The sequence below is a fragment of the Sylvia atricapilla genome, chromosome 2 (assembly GCF_009819655.1).
Source record: "Sylvia atricapilla isolate bSylAtr1 chromosome 2, bSylAtr1.pri, whole genome shotgun sequence".
Taxonomy (NCBI): Eukaryota; Metazoa; Chordata; class Aves; order Passeriformes; family Sylviidae; genus Sylvia; species Sylvia atricapilla.
Genome location: NC_089141.1, coordinates 106,865,813 through 106,882,683, shown reverse-complemented (window position 1 = coordinate 106,882,683; position 16,871 = coordinate 106,865,813). Strand labels below are relative to the sequence as shown.

Here is a 16,871-nt window from a genome sequence, read left to right as displayed (position 1 = left end):
TACAGGAAGAATGCTGACAACATAATGCAGGAAAACCAGATGAAGGTGATCAAGTCCTCTGAGTCATCTGAATTTTACTCTATCCTTAGACTGTGGTAGCAGCCTGATGTAGTAAAAATCCTGATGTTCTGTGTGTGGCTCCAGATACTCCAGGGCACATCGACAAGATGGCTCTGAAGCAAGAGACAGTAACAAAAGTTTCCAGTGGCACACAGGGCCATTAGCGTTGCCTGGAAATCTGCCCACAATTCCAAGTCGTATTTTCAAATACAGACAGTTACTTATAATTCAACACTGCCACATTTCAAGGGCAGAGTAAGAGTCATGGGATTTATTTGAGGAAGTGTGGAATACTGTGCTCTTTAAAACGTAGCTTACTTGGTAAGTAATGGGATTACTATCTGTACTTTCCTCCTACTTGAAAGATTGCCATTTGGTACTACAATAGAATTAGGAAAATTTTATCAGTCTTCCCTTTGTGCTACTTTTTCTCAGTTCTCAGTAAACCAAGAAGACTTTGGGAAAATGAGACTGCTGTGTCAGAAGGCACAGTTCAGATTACTCTAAGAGTTTAAACCTCACACAGCAAGGAGGAAGAATAAGAGCCATGAGACAAATCACACCACTGCCAACAGTAATAAAGAAATATTCACAGCGCTTGGCCATTAGCTTGCAGGTAATTAACTAACAGGAATTACTACTGCCTCACGTTACAGATGACACATGGTGCCCTGGGAGCCCTCAGTGCCATCTTCTCTTTTGCTGGATTTGTGATTTTACATGAATTTTCTCTGCAGCCTCAGAGGAGGCACCGAATGAACTGAGACAGGAGGGCCCCACACAGCTACAGTTCTTGGACCTACAGATCACAAAGTGTGTTTTCCAAGGAAAAGCATGTTAAGTCAAAATACATATATTTAAAACTCATTACCAGATGCCTTTCATATCCTGTTTTGTGTGCTTAATATCCTGATGCCCTCAGAATAAAACAGCTTCATTTCAAGGGCCCAGAAGGACACTGAAGTCATCTGATGTCTGTCACGCAGAATCTGAAAGAGATTCCACAAAAATAATGACAGAAAAGAACCTCCCTCATAGCCCCCATGCTTGAGGGGTGTCCTGGCCATCTGCAGACACTGGGAAGAATGCTTTAATCATACCCTGGCCTGTAATACAGCTTTCAGGAAAAGGTTTTGTCTTTTTCCCTTGATGCATCCTTGGCTGCTCACACATCACACGACAGAGAACTCTCCTCCTCCACTGGCAAACAGCAGCCCGAGGTGTTTGATTAACACAGGAGATAATGTTCCTGCAGTGCAGGTGCATAGGCACTTTTAGGGTATTTCTTGTCTTCTTTCAATGGTGGGGCATGGTCTACCTCCTACAATCATCCAGGAATTTTCACTAACAGACACAGAGCTGCTGCAGAGCTGTGAGGCCCTTGAGAAGCCTTCGAGCTGCAGAGGAAAAAGAAATCTTTGTACCAAAACTTTTCAGATCCACAACCTTCCCAATTACCTGCCAGAACCGGGAATGATATTGTCAAACCTTAATATTTAGCTACTAAGAGAAGATTCTGCTCTTCCTTGATACAGCAAGACTGACAAGTAGACCATGGTCCTTTTGACCCTTCTGGATTTCCCTGCTTGCAACTGCAAGAGAAAAAAGTTGCATTCCTACACCCATTCAAGGTACTAGAGGAAGTCAGAAGAGGTGGAATGGCATTGTGAGCCTGCTTTTGGGAAAAAGAGGCAAATGGAGCAGGAATGACAGTTGTTTTCTATGTACTAACTCAGGGATTGCTCAGCCTGGAGATGAGAAGGCTCTGTGGTGATTTCACTGATATATAAACACCTGATAGGGGAGAGCAGAGGAGACAGAGCCAGGATCTTCCCAGCAGAGCCCACTGACAGAAAATCTGCTTAAATATAAAAATAAAGCCTTTTTACTGTAAGGGTGACCAAGCACAGGTTGCCTGGGAAAGGCACAGAGCAGAGATACTCAAAACCAAGTGGGCACAGCCCTGGGCAATCTGCTGCTGTAGACCCTGCTCTGAGCAGGGGGCTGGACCAGAACATCCCCAGATGTGCCTTCCAGCTGTGGCCATGCTTCAGCTCTACAACTGAGCCAAATCCAAACGTGAGTATGCTCATCCACTGTTCAGATAGATGGTGTGGATTTTATTCATTTAGGGATCCGTAGATTCAAGCCCAAGTTTGACTCAGGTTACCTGTGTGGGTTTTTTTAAATATTTGTTTTACCAAAATAAGCTAGCAGTCCCACAGTGCTTAGAGAATAAAATCAAAGTAGAACAAGTGTATTCACACTACAACTTCATCTACGTTTTGTCTTCTGGATGTGTAGCAGTTAAATGAGCCTTATTTCCAGGCATTTTTTGATGGCACAATAAAAAACATGTATGGATGAAAATAGCAGCCTGACATAAGAAAGCTCATGATTGATTCAACTCTGCAAGATCAAAACCAAACAAATCAATATTTATTTAAAAGCCTGAACAAGTTTCTTTTTCTGTTCTACTGCTAAGAATTTACCCTGAGTTCATATTTGACCAAGTCAGTTCTGATCAAATTTAAACCGCTCCATGTGGAATGTGTATTTTGCAGTCCATTTCTATTATAACTAGAATTCTGACTACTTAATCACTGGCTTAGTCTTAGAAAACTAAAGCAACTATAGCATTAGCCATTTCACAGATGGCAGAAAGAAGACACAACACTGAGCATTACCTTTACATTAGCAACTAAACTAAACCACAAGAACAGACTAAATTTAACCTCCAGACACTTCAGATTTCACTTACTCCTTGATTTCTAAAGCGGACAAAATAATTGACTTAATACAGCCCTCTCAAATATATTGTTCCAAGTGTACTTCCTCAAAAGGACTCTTATCACTTCACAGATGTCCCCTGGATATGTAATGGCACACCTCAAGTTACAATGCAGAATAACATATTCCCAGTTTCACTCAGGGAACAAAGGAAAAGAGATTCTCTAGTTGGCATTAATGACACAAAGCTCCTTCGGTTGAAGAAGCTTCTCATCTTGCATATCACAGCACAGCGCTCAATGATGCCCTCTCTCCACATGACCCTGAACACTTCACTTCAGAGACTTTTCCTAAAGAATACCTGTCCAGGAGCTGCAGCCCATTAAAAGGCTGCTGGATAATAGCAGGTCATGAGCTGGAGGTGAGTCAGAGCCTCGCTGCTGTGAGATGCAAACACCTTACTCAGCTGTGTATATATGGAAAAAAAAAAAGACCTGGAAGAAACAGAGTTATCTCTCTGCTAAACTGGAAAGGTTTTTGCCACAACCATGTGTCCAACTTCTGGCACTCTTCAGGAAAAGTTGGAGGGAGACTGGCAGAGTGCAGTGGGAATGACCAGAGATGTAGGAAACATGACACACATGGGGAGATTGGAAGGATTAGGATTAGGATTGTTTAGAGAAGAGGAAAAAAAAAAAAAAAAAAAAAGGAAAAAAAAGTAAAAATTGTAACAGTCTTGAAATTGTAACATAAAGAGCTTCTGCAGAGAGGAACAAGTTTCTTGCTGTTTCTCAATGGAGTGGACAAGGAAAATCAGGCTTAAATTTCAGCAAGATCCAGATTAGTCATTATGCTGGACTTTCTAACAAAGCAGTGTGTCACACATGCAGAGCAGACTGTGGATCCCTCAGCACTGACTGGGGTATGAAGAGCAAGTCAGGGAGGGGCTGCCAGGAATGACAGGCACAGGTACACCTTCCTGCAGGCTAGACGGCAGCCTAAATTACCTCTCAAGGTCCCTGTCAGCTCTCTGATTATGGCAGGGATATTATTTGGTTGTCAGGAATGAGCAGACAAACTACAGAATGCCACCAGTGTGGAATGAGCAATAATTACCATCTTCCAATTCTGCACTGACCCACCAGCACAGAGCTAATTTGTCCTGTGCTGCTTCTAGACCCAGGCCCACACACGTTTAAGAGCAGCCTTCATTTCCTTGATGCTGAAATATAAATATGACCAGCACATCCCCAATTTATAATCCTCAACCATGTTAACATTGTGCCAATGAGGGACTGGAAGCATCCTGTGAAGAAAAAGATTAGCCACACAAAATAGCTAAATGCCTCAGACAGACAGAAGGTGTATTTATCTGCCACATTTTTTTTCCTCCCAGAGAATTCAGTGCTATCAAACATCTATTCAATCTCACTCATGATCCACTGTTCTTCAACAAAAGATACCATGCCATTAAAATGAAGAATTCAGGAATACGGATCTACTGCAAAAATAGATTTATGGTTCTTCTCTCAGACATCAAAATATACTGAGCTGAGAAACACCAAATGACTCAGCCACAGCTTAGACTGCTATTAAAATACTTTTTGATCATGTTTGCCTAAAATGAAACAACTATTTTAATTATTTTGCCTTGGTACTCCAGCTCACTAAGTAGCAATTGAAAATAAGCCTACAACATAGATAAGAAATAACTGGTTTTGAAAGGATATTGTCCCTGAGCTCTGCTGTAATGGAGTGGACAGAAGGTTACACAACATCACTCAGTGCTTAATCTCATGCTTGTCAATGGTCAAAGAACTCCCTGCCATGACAGACACAAAGACATGTTTTGACAGATCATCCTATCAAAAATAGTGACCTGATTGCATATATTGAACTCAGTTTTTTTTTAAAAAAAGGGGTAGAACAGAGGAGCTGGGTGACAGTAGGACCACGAGACTTGGCCATTGTGATTGACTCCCTGGTCCTCTCGACAGAGCCCCAATCCTGCTCAGAGGCAAGGCTGGGAACCTGCTCTGCAACCTTCACACAGCCTGCCAGTGGGGCTGCAGCTTGATTTTAACACTGTCTAGCTAAACTAACAGAGAAGAGGGGGATCTACTGATTTAATGGAGGTGAGACAAAAGAAGAGGATCTTCTTTACACCTGCACCCTGCCAGTTGTGGTGCATAGCTGTGCTACACCTTTACGTAAAAATCTAATGTTCCAACAATGTGTATTAAGTGGCTACAGAGCAACTTACAGCTTATTTTTATCCCTCCATTTCAGCGCTGTAAAGTGCTAAGCATGTTATACTTTTACAGAGTAATTGTTAGCCTAGTGCACTTTTCTTCCTCCCTGGAGCAGCTCAGTCCTTCATATTCCTGATTCTTTAGCCTGGTATCAAAGTAAAACTTACTAACAGCATTATTGTTTAAGTTACACATTTATTTATAATATTATATGCATGTCACAGGAAAATATCAGTGTCAAAAGTACAGCAATGTTCATGAAAAAGCCTGTATTTGCTTCCAGACATCAGCAGTTGTCTCAGTTATTCCTTAAAGAAAATATGGAACATAACACATATGGCTGTGGTCTGATTTGTAAGCACTGAATGTGATGACAGCTATTTTTGTAAAAGTATGAGTGTATGCAAAGAGAATATGGGGACGGAAGAGTGACAAACAAAAAACAAGCAGACAAAAATAGTAATTTTCCTCAACAAAATGTAGCTTACTCCTCTGCCTGTCCTCTTCTCCCTGTGTTTACTGTTCTGTTGAACTTTTACCTTCTTCTAAATTGAGTACATTGGCCATCAGATCTCTACCAGATAAAAATCAGATCTGTCAAAGAACCTGATTTTAGTTTTAAATCTCCCCTGCTCCAGGGACCACATTATTCCTTGCCTTTTTCCCTTCATCCTTGAGTTCTGCTACTGCCTGCACCTTTCCATTTTTCTTTTTTGCCAGCAACTAATTCTTTCGCTTTTAAAATAATTTTTAAATTGCCTCTTTCTTTTCCTCTCTGTAAAATGTCTTTTTTCCCCATGCCTCCCTGTCTCTGCCTCCACCACTCCACCACATAACCATGTTTGATATGCACATTCCTCCTTTCTGCTGTGTCATCCAGTGCTACCTGTGAGTTAACACAGTCAACTGTGCCTTTTGGTCCCATGTTAGAACCAGGCCAAAAAAATCACAAGGGGAAAACATCAATGTTGAATTATTGCCACCTGTAGAAACACAGTACTGTAATAAAGTTCTTTGGTGTACTCATAAAACACAACACAGAAAAATCTGAAAACCCAAGGCAACCTGTGTCACCAAAGTAACTAATGCTGTGAGAAAGAGCAGCCCCCAGCCCACCCTGCACCTCTCTACCAGAGAGATCCCCTGCTTCTCTGCTTCAAACACTGATGGCTCCTGATGCTTCCAGAAATGCAGTCACCAGGCACACTCCACAGGTCCAAGTGACTGCCCAGCACCTTTCCACAAGCATGGCCTCATTTCAGCTCCTGTGCTTTGTTCTGCAGCTCTCACCTTCCAGCCAGAGGCAGCACTGCAGAGGGCAAGGACACTGCCTTCCACACAAACTCCAAAGGGTGACCTCAAAGCTTTCCATGGGGATAAGGAGGAAGGTGACTGAACTGACAAAGTTTAAGAGTTAAATGCTGTCACATGAAATTTAAAGGAGTCAGGAGAAGGATATGGAAGTAGAGATCTATTCTGGATAAAAGAGATGCCTCTGCATAAATATATATATATATATTTTAAATCCCTTATTTTAAAATCAGTATTACTGCTTGGGCTGCTTTTTCAGCAGGAAGATGCTGCTGCATAGGCAAATGTTCTTCCAACAGCACAAAGAGGTACAGAGATACAGCAGTGCTTTTGTACAGAACTGTCTTTTTAATACCACTCTTAAGCTATAAGTGGTTGAAACCCCTATTTCTGCAGCAGAATACATAACTTATGTCACTAAACTTGTGTCAATCAAACCTCCAATTCCAGCAGGATCCAGTTGGTATTACAGTGCTTTTTTGCTGACTGGTAAATAGTGCACTTGAAATTCAACATTTTCAGCCTCCAGTTTTCCACTTTGACTCTACAACTGAATATTCAGGGTCCACTGTGTTGAACTGAATTCAACCATTATCAAGATGTCCCCATCTCCAAGTCTGAAGGCTGTTAAAATAAAAAGGATTCACATTGTCTTACTGAAAAGAGACAGGAAAATACTGAAATGTATACCCAAATCATTTCAGATTCCTTTAAAAAAATCCAGATGCAAATAATTCCCATTGTTTTTCTGTTTACTTAAAAAAAATCGGTTTTCAGCTCCTGGTTTAAATTCATCAATTTAAGCAAAATAATGCAAATTTTTTTCCCCTGTGTGTAATTTTAGAAACCATGGCTAGGAGATTCTACATTTAAAAGAGGCAGGCTAGAATCGAAAGATTTTATCTTTACTGTTAACTCATTTTAATCCCCTGGCAAAAAAAGACATCCTGGCTGTGTAGTGGCCTGTGTGAAATGAAATAATGAAATCAGCACAGTCCAGGCTAGCACCATGATATCTGACCTTTAAAACACCACAACGTTTCACATAAACTGGCAAATTCTTTCACGGAGAGGAAGGACTTCACTGGCCACAGTGGAGGAATGAAATCTCACCTCAAAGGCCAACCCTCCTCTCTCAGGAGAGGTGAGATTAAAAGCCTGACACCGGGATTCTGCACCACAGCACTTGGAGGAGCATCAGTTTGGTGGGTATTCTGCAGATCTCTCTTCAAAGATCTTTAATTTGTATGTCTTTCAGAAACACTGTGTTCAACATTAATACATCTACATTCCACGTAAAAGAGTTGCAAATGAGCATGTTCTAGGCAGGACTTCAGAAGATTCTTCCTCTCACACTTTACAATTTTTTTCTTAAGAGACTGAAAAAAAAAAAGAAAAAAATGGAGCAAAGTAGCCTACAGTAGTCTTTAAACACTCACTGACTGTTTGGAGGGAAGGCTCTAAGGAACCAATAGCATCATCTAGAATTGTCTGAGGAGCTGAAAGAAAACAGGTTTCATTCTTTTGTATCTTCTCTCCCAGAACATTACAAAATACACACTGGTTGCACCCGTCACGTTCCACACACTGCACATCCATCCATTCCACTGCCTTTTAAAGTAACTCCTGACACTTCCCTTGCTCTGGCAGCCAGACCCCAGCCATCCCACAGCAGTGCTATTCCTGCTTGCCACATACCAGCTGACTCCTTTGGCTTGACTTGCAGTCTCCTGAGGTCCAAGACAAAAGAGGCTCTGGAGATAGATGGCAGCCAGGGTAAGAATGGTTTTCAGCAGGGCTCTACCCTCAGTGAGATCCTGCTAGAAAGACCATATCCCTCTCTGGGCAGGATATCAGAACTGTGCACACTCTGACAGGAAAACAGCCCTGGAAACACACACCAAGTCATGACCTAGCATTGGCTGGAGAAGGAAATTGAGATGTCCCTCTGGCACTGAGACAGGACGCTTAACCACTGTGGAGGAGAGAGCCTCTACAAGCTCCAAAGGCTCCTCAGTGCCTCAGTCCCCGAGGAAACAGGTTTGGCCACGCTGCTGCCACTGTCTGCTGGTTCATCTTGTCACCCCTGCAACTGCAGCAGGGGTCTCTCCCGGGGTCCCCAAAGCCCTTTGAAACCACGGCCTCCAATGGAATCACAGCACCAGGCTGTGCAAAATGCTGCCCTGTCTCCTCCAGGGCACCACTGCTGTCTGTGCTGCTGCAGCCCTGAGCCAGGGCAAGTCAGTGGAGCCCATCCACACAGCCAGTTATTAAAAGATAACCCAAGCTGTGCTAAAAGGCAGCAACATCTTCAGCAGATGGTAATACAAGGAGCCACTTGAACTCCTGTACCTTTTCCTCTGTCATCTGACAGCTACATTGCCAGAAGGGAGTGCAGAGACCGAGGCACACCATGCTCCATCAACCACGAAATGGGACAGAAGCATCACGGAGAAAAATTGAGGAGAGGATAAAATATCATCTGAACAGAGAGATGGGACCACCATTTTAATGGTGTCTTACTGCTGTTTGCCCAAGCAAACAGAGAGGGAGTGAAGGTAATTAAAAGCAGGACTGACAGATTTCCCCAAGGACACACAGTGAACCAACACTACAAGCATTAGAAAAGGATGTACTTAAGAGAGAACAAAACAAATTTTCCCCCTGAACAGCAAAACCATAGCAGTTAAGGACAGCTAAAGTACATACACCTTATACAAATGACACAGTTTCTGCCAAAACATTTTACCTATCTCTGTCTGGGAAGCACTGACTGCAATATAATGGAAATTACAGAAAGGATGAAAATAAACATCTTTCCTACTGCACAGTGCATCATGAAAGTCAAATCCTGTTAAGCCTTGACTGCTGAAGTAATCCTTACTCATGCAAAAAATCCCAATTAATTAATCAGGGAAAGATGCTGTATTAGTCTAAAAATCTGAAAACCAGCTGAATGCAAATGCCTTCTTCACATGAGGTCAGTGCTACCCAACAGACTGCATCCTTCAGGACAGTCCATTAACTTCATGAAGAACATGTAGAGCTTAAAGACACCAGGACTCTTTAGCAAGAAATTGAAGTATTGGGGCACAGCAGCTGAGCTAAACTAGTTTTTGCTGAAATAAAGCTGTCTCCTTCCACCCCTGCTTGGATTAAACAAACAAAAAAAAACCAAACCCAAGAAATATAAAATTCTCTCAAAAGGCTTTTTTCAAGGACAAGTGATTTCTCATATATAGGTCACCATTTGACTCCTTCAGAGGAAAAAAACCACGCGGGCAGCAGCGGCTGCGCTTCAACGTAAGGAATGGATTTCACTTTGTGCTGGAAATATTTGCACAGTGTTCTCAAAAAAAAAAAAAAAAAAAAAAAAAAGAATGTGGGTAACAAGAAAACATGCTGCAATGAGCCATGTGAGGCTGTGCACAATCAAATTACAGGAGGTAGCATTTTCCAGCGCTTCGAATCACAAGATATTGCTTCTATTCTGGGATGTACCTGGCTTACAGTTTGACCTTGGGTAATAAATGACATGCACTCTCCCTGGGCATCCCTTTCTTCATTTGTAAAAAGATGCAGGGTTTGTTCTGGCAATGTACTAATTAAAATAATTCTGTACTAGGCTGGGAATATTTATCAAAGGACACACATTTTGCTCAAGCTTGAGTACATATAGACTAGAAATCATAATTCTCCTCACAAAGACGCAAAATATTTCAGTTGCAAGTTTTTAAAATATTTGTCAAAATGAAAAGATTTAATTTTATTTTATTAATGATTAATGGTGTGCTTTGTTTCTTGCACTATGCATTTAAAATTATGATGAATTTGACAGAAGAAATAATACTATAGAAGGACGTTATCAATGAAAATATCAGCAAGGGGTCACAGGATATGTTTTATTGGTAAAACAGCAATTAAGCCACCTGCTAAATAGATTCCACAGTAAGTGCATACCTGTGCTTGTCTGTGGGGATGTTTAACTCTTTACAGCTGCCTTTAGCACAATTTTTCACCAAGAAAGCAAATAGAGGAGAGCTCTCCCATTGCTCACGCTGCCTGTGAGAGGTGACTGCACCCACTCTCCCAAGTGTTCACCAACTGCTCTCAGGGGTATAAGGTAAATGGAAAAAAAAGCATTAAATAAAGCAGCAGAGTGCAGGGTGCCACCTCCTTCTGCTGTAATGTCACAACACCATCATAAGCACTGACATGGGTGCTGGACACACTCCCCCAGTGCAAACTGCACCACCAAGGACGGCTTATTTCTCCATGAGAAACCATGCCTTCAGGCAGGCACTGCTGCACAGTGGATTGTGAGGTGTCCACAAAACTTTCCTGTCATGGGAAAGGCCATCAAATGAAAAGTTTGGTTATGTCATGGCTACGAATAACATGACCATGTTTATGGTTATGATTGTCAGACAATCCTGTACAAAGAAACAGCAGGCTTGGTATGCTACTTGAAATGCTTAGTGTGGTTATAAATTCTAGTTCAAGGCAATCACAGTATTTAACTGACTTAACATTCTCCCTGGCTTCTCTGGATCCCCTCGAGCCTCCTGAGACCTCCATTAAGTGAATTTCCTCAGACTCCAATTGCAGTGACTGGTATTGGATGGGGCAGAGCCACTAGTTCTTATATCATTTATTTACTTATAAATACATCTTGCTTCCTCTCCTGGGAGGGAAGAAAGCCAGAAGCACATGAACTTGCAAATCAGTGATTAACCAAGGAAACACAGATTGGACCTGACAAGAGGACAGGGGAAAAAAATCTACCAACTGCCTGCTCAGATACCACACTGACCACTTGGTAACAGTCACCACAGCAAACACAATCACTTGCAATAATTATTATGCCATAATCAGTGGAAGCTCTGGATTGTCAGCTGAACTGTACTGACAATGACAATGTCCTGGGGTAAATTCCCGACTACTGAAACCAATACTATGTTGAACCATAACCACATCTCACGCTTCCAGCAAAAAAAAAATCTCTGCTCTCATTCATGAAAAGCAGCAAAATACACGGCCAGATTTCCGAAAGTCTGTATGCTGGAGTTTAGCACGACCAAATGCCTCTGAAAATCTGATAAATTATAGCACAGCACCTCTTCGTATTACAGGGTTCCTCGCACTGTTTTACTCAAGGCTATTTCTTTTCTTACCCACTTCATTTTACGGAAATACTCTTGAAAAGCCCGGGGTGGCTTCTGTAAGTAATTCACCATCCGGCAGCCAACAGCTGATGCTCTCGGCGTGCCTCGGGATGCAGCGCTCCGCTCCCCAGCCGGGACCCCATCCCGCTCCCTCCGGCAAAGCCGCATCTTTCCATTTCGGGGAGGAGCTGAGGAGGAGCAGCTGCCGGGGAACTCGTTCCCCGGGGGCTCTGAAGCTGCCCCCCGAGGGGGCAAGCTGCCCACAGCCGCGGCATCCCCCTCTATCCCCGGCGGCGCGGCAGCGGCGCGGTGACCCGAGCGACGGCCCCAGCTCCCCGGGGCTGCCCCCGGCCCGCCCTTACCTCCATGCCCAGCCGCTGCTTCAGCACCAGCGCGGCGCACAGGTAGCCGGCGCGGCCCACGAACAGCTCGTCGGAGCCGCACTCGAGGAAGGAGAGCGGGGCGCAGACCTCGCTCAGCTCCCTGAACTTGCCCAGCGGCCGCGCGTAGTCGGGCAGCCCCAGGGCTCGGTAGACGAGCGCGGCCACCGCGTACACCCCGGCGCCGCCCAGCAGGAAGGCGGCGCGGGTGTCGGCGTCGGCCTCGCCGCATCCCTCCTGGTAGCGCAGGCAGGCGTCCACGACGCGGCGGGCGGCCCGCAGGTACGAGTCCCGCGACGGCGCGAACAGCGGGCACTGCGCGACGTGGTAGAGCATGTAGGCCACGCCGGCCACGCCGCCGTACAGCCCGCCCGGGCAGCCGCGGGGGCCGCCCAGGGGCGGCAGCTCCCGCAGGATGCGCTCGATGGTGGCCGTCACCAGCGGCACCGCCGCCTCCCTGTCCGGCGCCGCCGCGGGGCTGCCCGGGTAGTCATCGAAGCGGTTGGCGAAGCAGCGCTGGCTCTCCATCCCCCGCCGGCGCGGCCGCTCTGCGCAGCGGGGAGCGGCGGGCGGGAGCTGCCGGCCGAGGGGGCGGAGGGAGCGCGGGGGAGGCGGGCGGGGAGGCAGCGAGAGGCGGGAAAGGGGCGCTCCCGCGGCGGCCGACGGGGCGGGCGGGGGCGATGCCGGGGCTAGGGCTGTGGGTGATGCCGGCCGGGAGCGGTGGGTGATGCCGGGGCTAGGGCTGTGGGTGATGCCGGCCGGGAGCGGTGGGTGATGCCGGCCGGGAGCGGTGGGTGATGCCGGGGCTAGAGCGGTGGGTGATGCCGGCCGGGAGCGGTGGGTGATGCCGGGGCTAGAGCGGTGGGTGATGCCGGGGCTAGAGCGATGGGTGATGCCGGCCGGGAGCGGTGGGTGATGCCGGGGCTAGAGCGATGGGTGATGCCGGCCGGGAGCGGTGGGTGATGCCGGGGCTAGAGCGATGGGTGATGCCGGCCGGGAGCGGTGGGTGATGCCGGGGCTAGAGCGATGGGTGATGCCGGCCGGGAGCAGTGGGTGATGCCGGCCGGGAGCGGTGGGTGATGCCGGCCGGGAGCGGTGGGTGATGCCGGGGCTAGAGCGGTGGGTGATGCCGGCCGGGAGCGGTGGGTGATGCCGGCCGGGAGCGATGGGTGATGCCGGCCGGGAGCGGTGGGTGACGCCGGCCGGGAGCGGTGGGTGATGCCGGCCGGGAGCGATAGGTGATGCCGGCCGGGAGCCCCGGCGGAGCCGGTCCGGGTCCGGCACGGCGCGTTCAGTGCCCGCCCAGCGCCCCTCGCCCCTCCTGCGCTCTTTCTCCTCGGCCGCCCGGAGTGGCTGTGGCCGGCCCGGATCTCCGGACCGCCGGGCTGAGATACGCGAGGGGCTGACCCGGTTCCGGTGTCCGGCTCGTCCTGCCGTGGGGCTCTTCCTTCACACAGTGCATCAGCTTTGCCCGAGCCGTCTGTGCATCCTCGACGAAAAAGGGGTAATCGAGTTTCCCATCCTTCCCCGCCCCGCTGCTGTCAGGGATGCTGCTGTTTGGCTCAGGGATGAACGCTGGGTCTGCTGGAGAGATCCGGGGGCTGGAAGGGTGGCCGGAGAGCTGCTGAGTTATTCCTGGCCGTGGAACGGCCCCTCGGGGGCTGCTGCAGCCAAAGCTGAAGGATGGAGCCAAATCCAAACGAGGGCAGCCCGAGGCCAATTTACATGGGAAGCTAAGCGAGTCCCCAGCAGACCAGCGGTGGCACAAGGCCATCTTTGGCCCCTTTCCTTCATGCATGAGCCAAGCAGAGCTTATGAGGAGCAGAAAATTTAGGTCAGTGAATAGATTCCAAAAAGAAGAGAAGAGAAGAGAAGAGAAGAGAAGAGAAGAGAAGAGAAGAGAAGAGAAGAGAAGAGAAGAGAAGAGAAGAGAAGAGAAGAGAAGAGAAGAGAAGAGAAGAGAAGAGAAGAGAAGAGAAGAGAAGAGAAGAGAAGAGAAGAAGAGATTAGGAGCAACTCTTTCATGATACAAATACACAGGTGTCACTTCTGTCCCTGATGATGTGAACTTCTGCAACATAAGTGAATCTCACATCAAAGATCTGTGACTTATGCACCTGGTAATCTCCGGTACTTCCTCTGGACGTGCAGCCTTAGTAATTGAGGACCTTCCCAAAGAGAGGTGGAAGGTGCAGCTTGCTAGAGGCTCCAGGCAGTAACCAGCAGCTGGCACAGCAGCAGCAAGCACCTTTGGATGCTGAAAGACCTTTCTGAAGTTGTGGCTTCTCTCAGCTTCACACTGGCTGCTTGTTTCAGCCAAGTACCTTCAACCCTGTGCAGCTCCTCACTTGCACTTTCACACCCTCTTTTTGATTTTTAGCTGTCCTTTCTCTTTCCTTCTTTTTATTTAATGTGGTTTATGACCTGCTCAGAGATATTTGCTTTCACCCTCTGATTATGGTTTCTTCACTTTTCTTCAGGGACTTTTTGCCATGTTTACATTCGAGATACCCACACACTACTCTGTGTTTGTAGTGTGTTCCTTGAAGTCCTGTTTTCTGGCTTATTCACAATCGTACCATATGTGGTTTCTACCACACAGACCTTGGCAGTCTAAAGCATGGAAAATGTGAAAATGCTCTGCAAATGGCTAGGATATTACATTCATATGTTATTTTCTGTCTTAAACTGGCTTCTGTTGGTGCCCATTGATAAGGTTCACAGTGCAGCTAAAGATTTTCCAGCATAATTTCTGTTGGTTCTAGAAAAATGTATTCCCTAAATGCTTTTTAAAGTTAAAATTTGGGAGTTTTATTTTTCTTTTTGACATAATTTATTTTACATTTAGGGGGTGCTGGCTTCATCTACTCAGTCTTCTTTTCAAATTAAAAAGGCTCTTTCATTTTGAGCAAAGGGAACTGGATCTCTGCCAGTTTCAGTAGCAAAGGATTTAAGAAAAATACTGACTTTATAACAAAATGAGTTGAGTTAGCAACATTTTTCTACATGAGAGTCAAAAGTAAGTCAGTAATAACATGACAAGAAGGAACACCTTCTGTGCTCTGGGGAGTCTTCTGTTGAAATAAAGAGAGGTTAGCAAATGCCACACAGAAATCGAGCAAGAAATGAGCATGACAGTTTCTGCTGTATTTCTTTTGGATGAGTATTGAACCACCAAAGCCAAAGGGAGAGATACACTGAAAAAACACCTGCTTCTTGTAGCAGCAAACCTCCCAAATTTTAAACTGCTCATGTGTTCATGCACAAAAGTTTCATGCTTTCACATAGTATCTTTTTCTCTTTTGCTCTGTATCTTTTTCTCTCAAACAAGCACAAGTGCAGTCCTAATACAAACTGGAGTTAGGCTGATTCTCAGGTATAATTCATGTGTTTCTCACCAGATCATTTGAGATTTGCCCTCCTCTTCCATCCCAGAGCAAAAGTGGGCCTCCAGTGTGGGTCTTCAGCTTGATAAAAAAATGTGAATTTCCTCCTCTCATTCCTCTGCCCTTCTGCAGCTCCTTGGTTTGTTAGCTTTGGGCATGCTGTGCCTTCTCTTTGCTCTATAAATCTGATGCCTTAAGCCAAGGACCAGGAAAAAAGTATGGATTGTACAAGGAAGAGATATGATCCTGGTGTGATGGGTGGAGGAGGGAGCTGAAGCCTTGAAGCTGTTTGTTCTGTGTTAGTAAATCTGCTATTCTCAGATTCTGGAGATTTGCTTGCTGTACATATTGATAAAATGTCTAATCACAGAATAAATAGGCTTGGGAGGAACTTCAGGATCTAGCTCAACCCGTGCTCAAAGTGGCACCTATTGGTACTTGTTCATGTATGCTGGTTCACCTCTATTTGTTTACAGATTCCTTCAGGAAATCCAGGTGCCTGATATTTCCAAGAGAACACAATAGTCGGTCTTCAGTTGTCATGTAGGGACTGGAGGCATCTCTGAACAAATGTCTTATGGACTGATCCATCATTTATCTTTTATACTTTGTAGTGATGTACCAGTTTTGTATACCTTCAGGACTTTGGGATACCCATGTGGCTGCAGTCTTATTCTCACCCAGTATTGCACATCTCTCCTGGGCTGCACACACGGGCTGAGCTCCAGCAACAGGATTGTATTAACTGCTGTGAACACATCAGCTGGGTTGTGCTAGAAGGTTTTCAAGGCTGGTTTGAGCAAACCTGCTATTCAATCCAAACTCAGTTCCCACCCTACCTATCAAAATCAGCCCTTGGTTCTTCACTGCCCAGTGCTGCTCTTCCCTCTCCAGAGAGTTTTGTCACTGCAGGTCAGCTCTGCAGTTAGCTCCTCTCCTGCCTGGGAGGGCTCTGTCCCAGGAACCTACACTCTATCCAAGAGGCTTTTACAGCCCAGCCCTGCAGTCAGTTCACTTTTGATGACAGCTGGCCCTGGGACATTTGGCAGAAAGGAATGAATTAGGCTGAGCTGTTTCATGCCTGCATCAGAAAATAAGTATTTATATTTCCCGAGGTCTCTGTTGAGAGTTCTGTGGTGGGGGGTAAGAGGGAGAGAGGATGGAATTATCACTGCACTGCAGAGATCATGCTAGTAGCCAAAATCTGGAATAGTCTGAGCAGTAGTCATGCAGTGAAGGCAGCCCCAAAGGTTTCATAGCATCGTTATTTAGTAGCCAATTTGCTCCAGGAGTTTCTGGGTCTCAATATAGCCTAGTTTCTTACCCTAAGTTTTTTTTTTACTTCTCAGATTGAGGTACCCTGTTCTGTACGGACTCACAGTGAAAATTACGTGTCAAAAAAAGACAGGGCTGCACTGAATTACCTTTTGCTTCAAGAGCACACTGAATTTTTATCCACTTCTCAGCTTGATAAAATTTAACAGGAGTTGAATTTCTTTGACACTATATCTTAGTTATCAAATATGGTAGAAATTGGCAAACATGAGAAATTATGGGATCGTGGGAAATGCTGAATAGGTACTTGGA

The 16,871-nt window shown here is 45.8% G+C and overlaps 1 protein-coding gene across 1 annotated transcript in view; it reads right to left on the bottom strand.

Annotated features, from left to right (window-relative positions):
* The window catches only part of LANCL3 (LanC like family member 3), a 30,865-nt gene extending 18,439 nt beyond the window's left edge, over positions 1–12,426 (bottom strand). Inside the window, exon 1 of the mRNA XM_066340082.1 lies at positions 11,881–12,426. Within this exon, the coding sequence (XP_066196179.1) occupies positions 11,881–12,426 (546 nt within the window). The remainder of the gene's footprint in view (positions 1–11,880) is intronic.
* Positions 12,427–16,871: the final 4,445 nt, after the last annotated feature.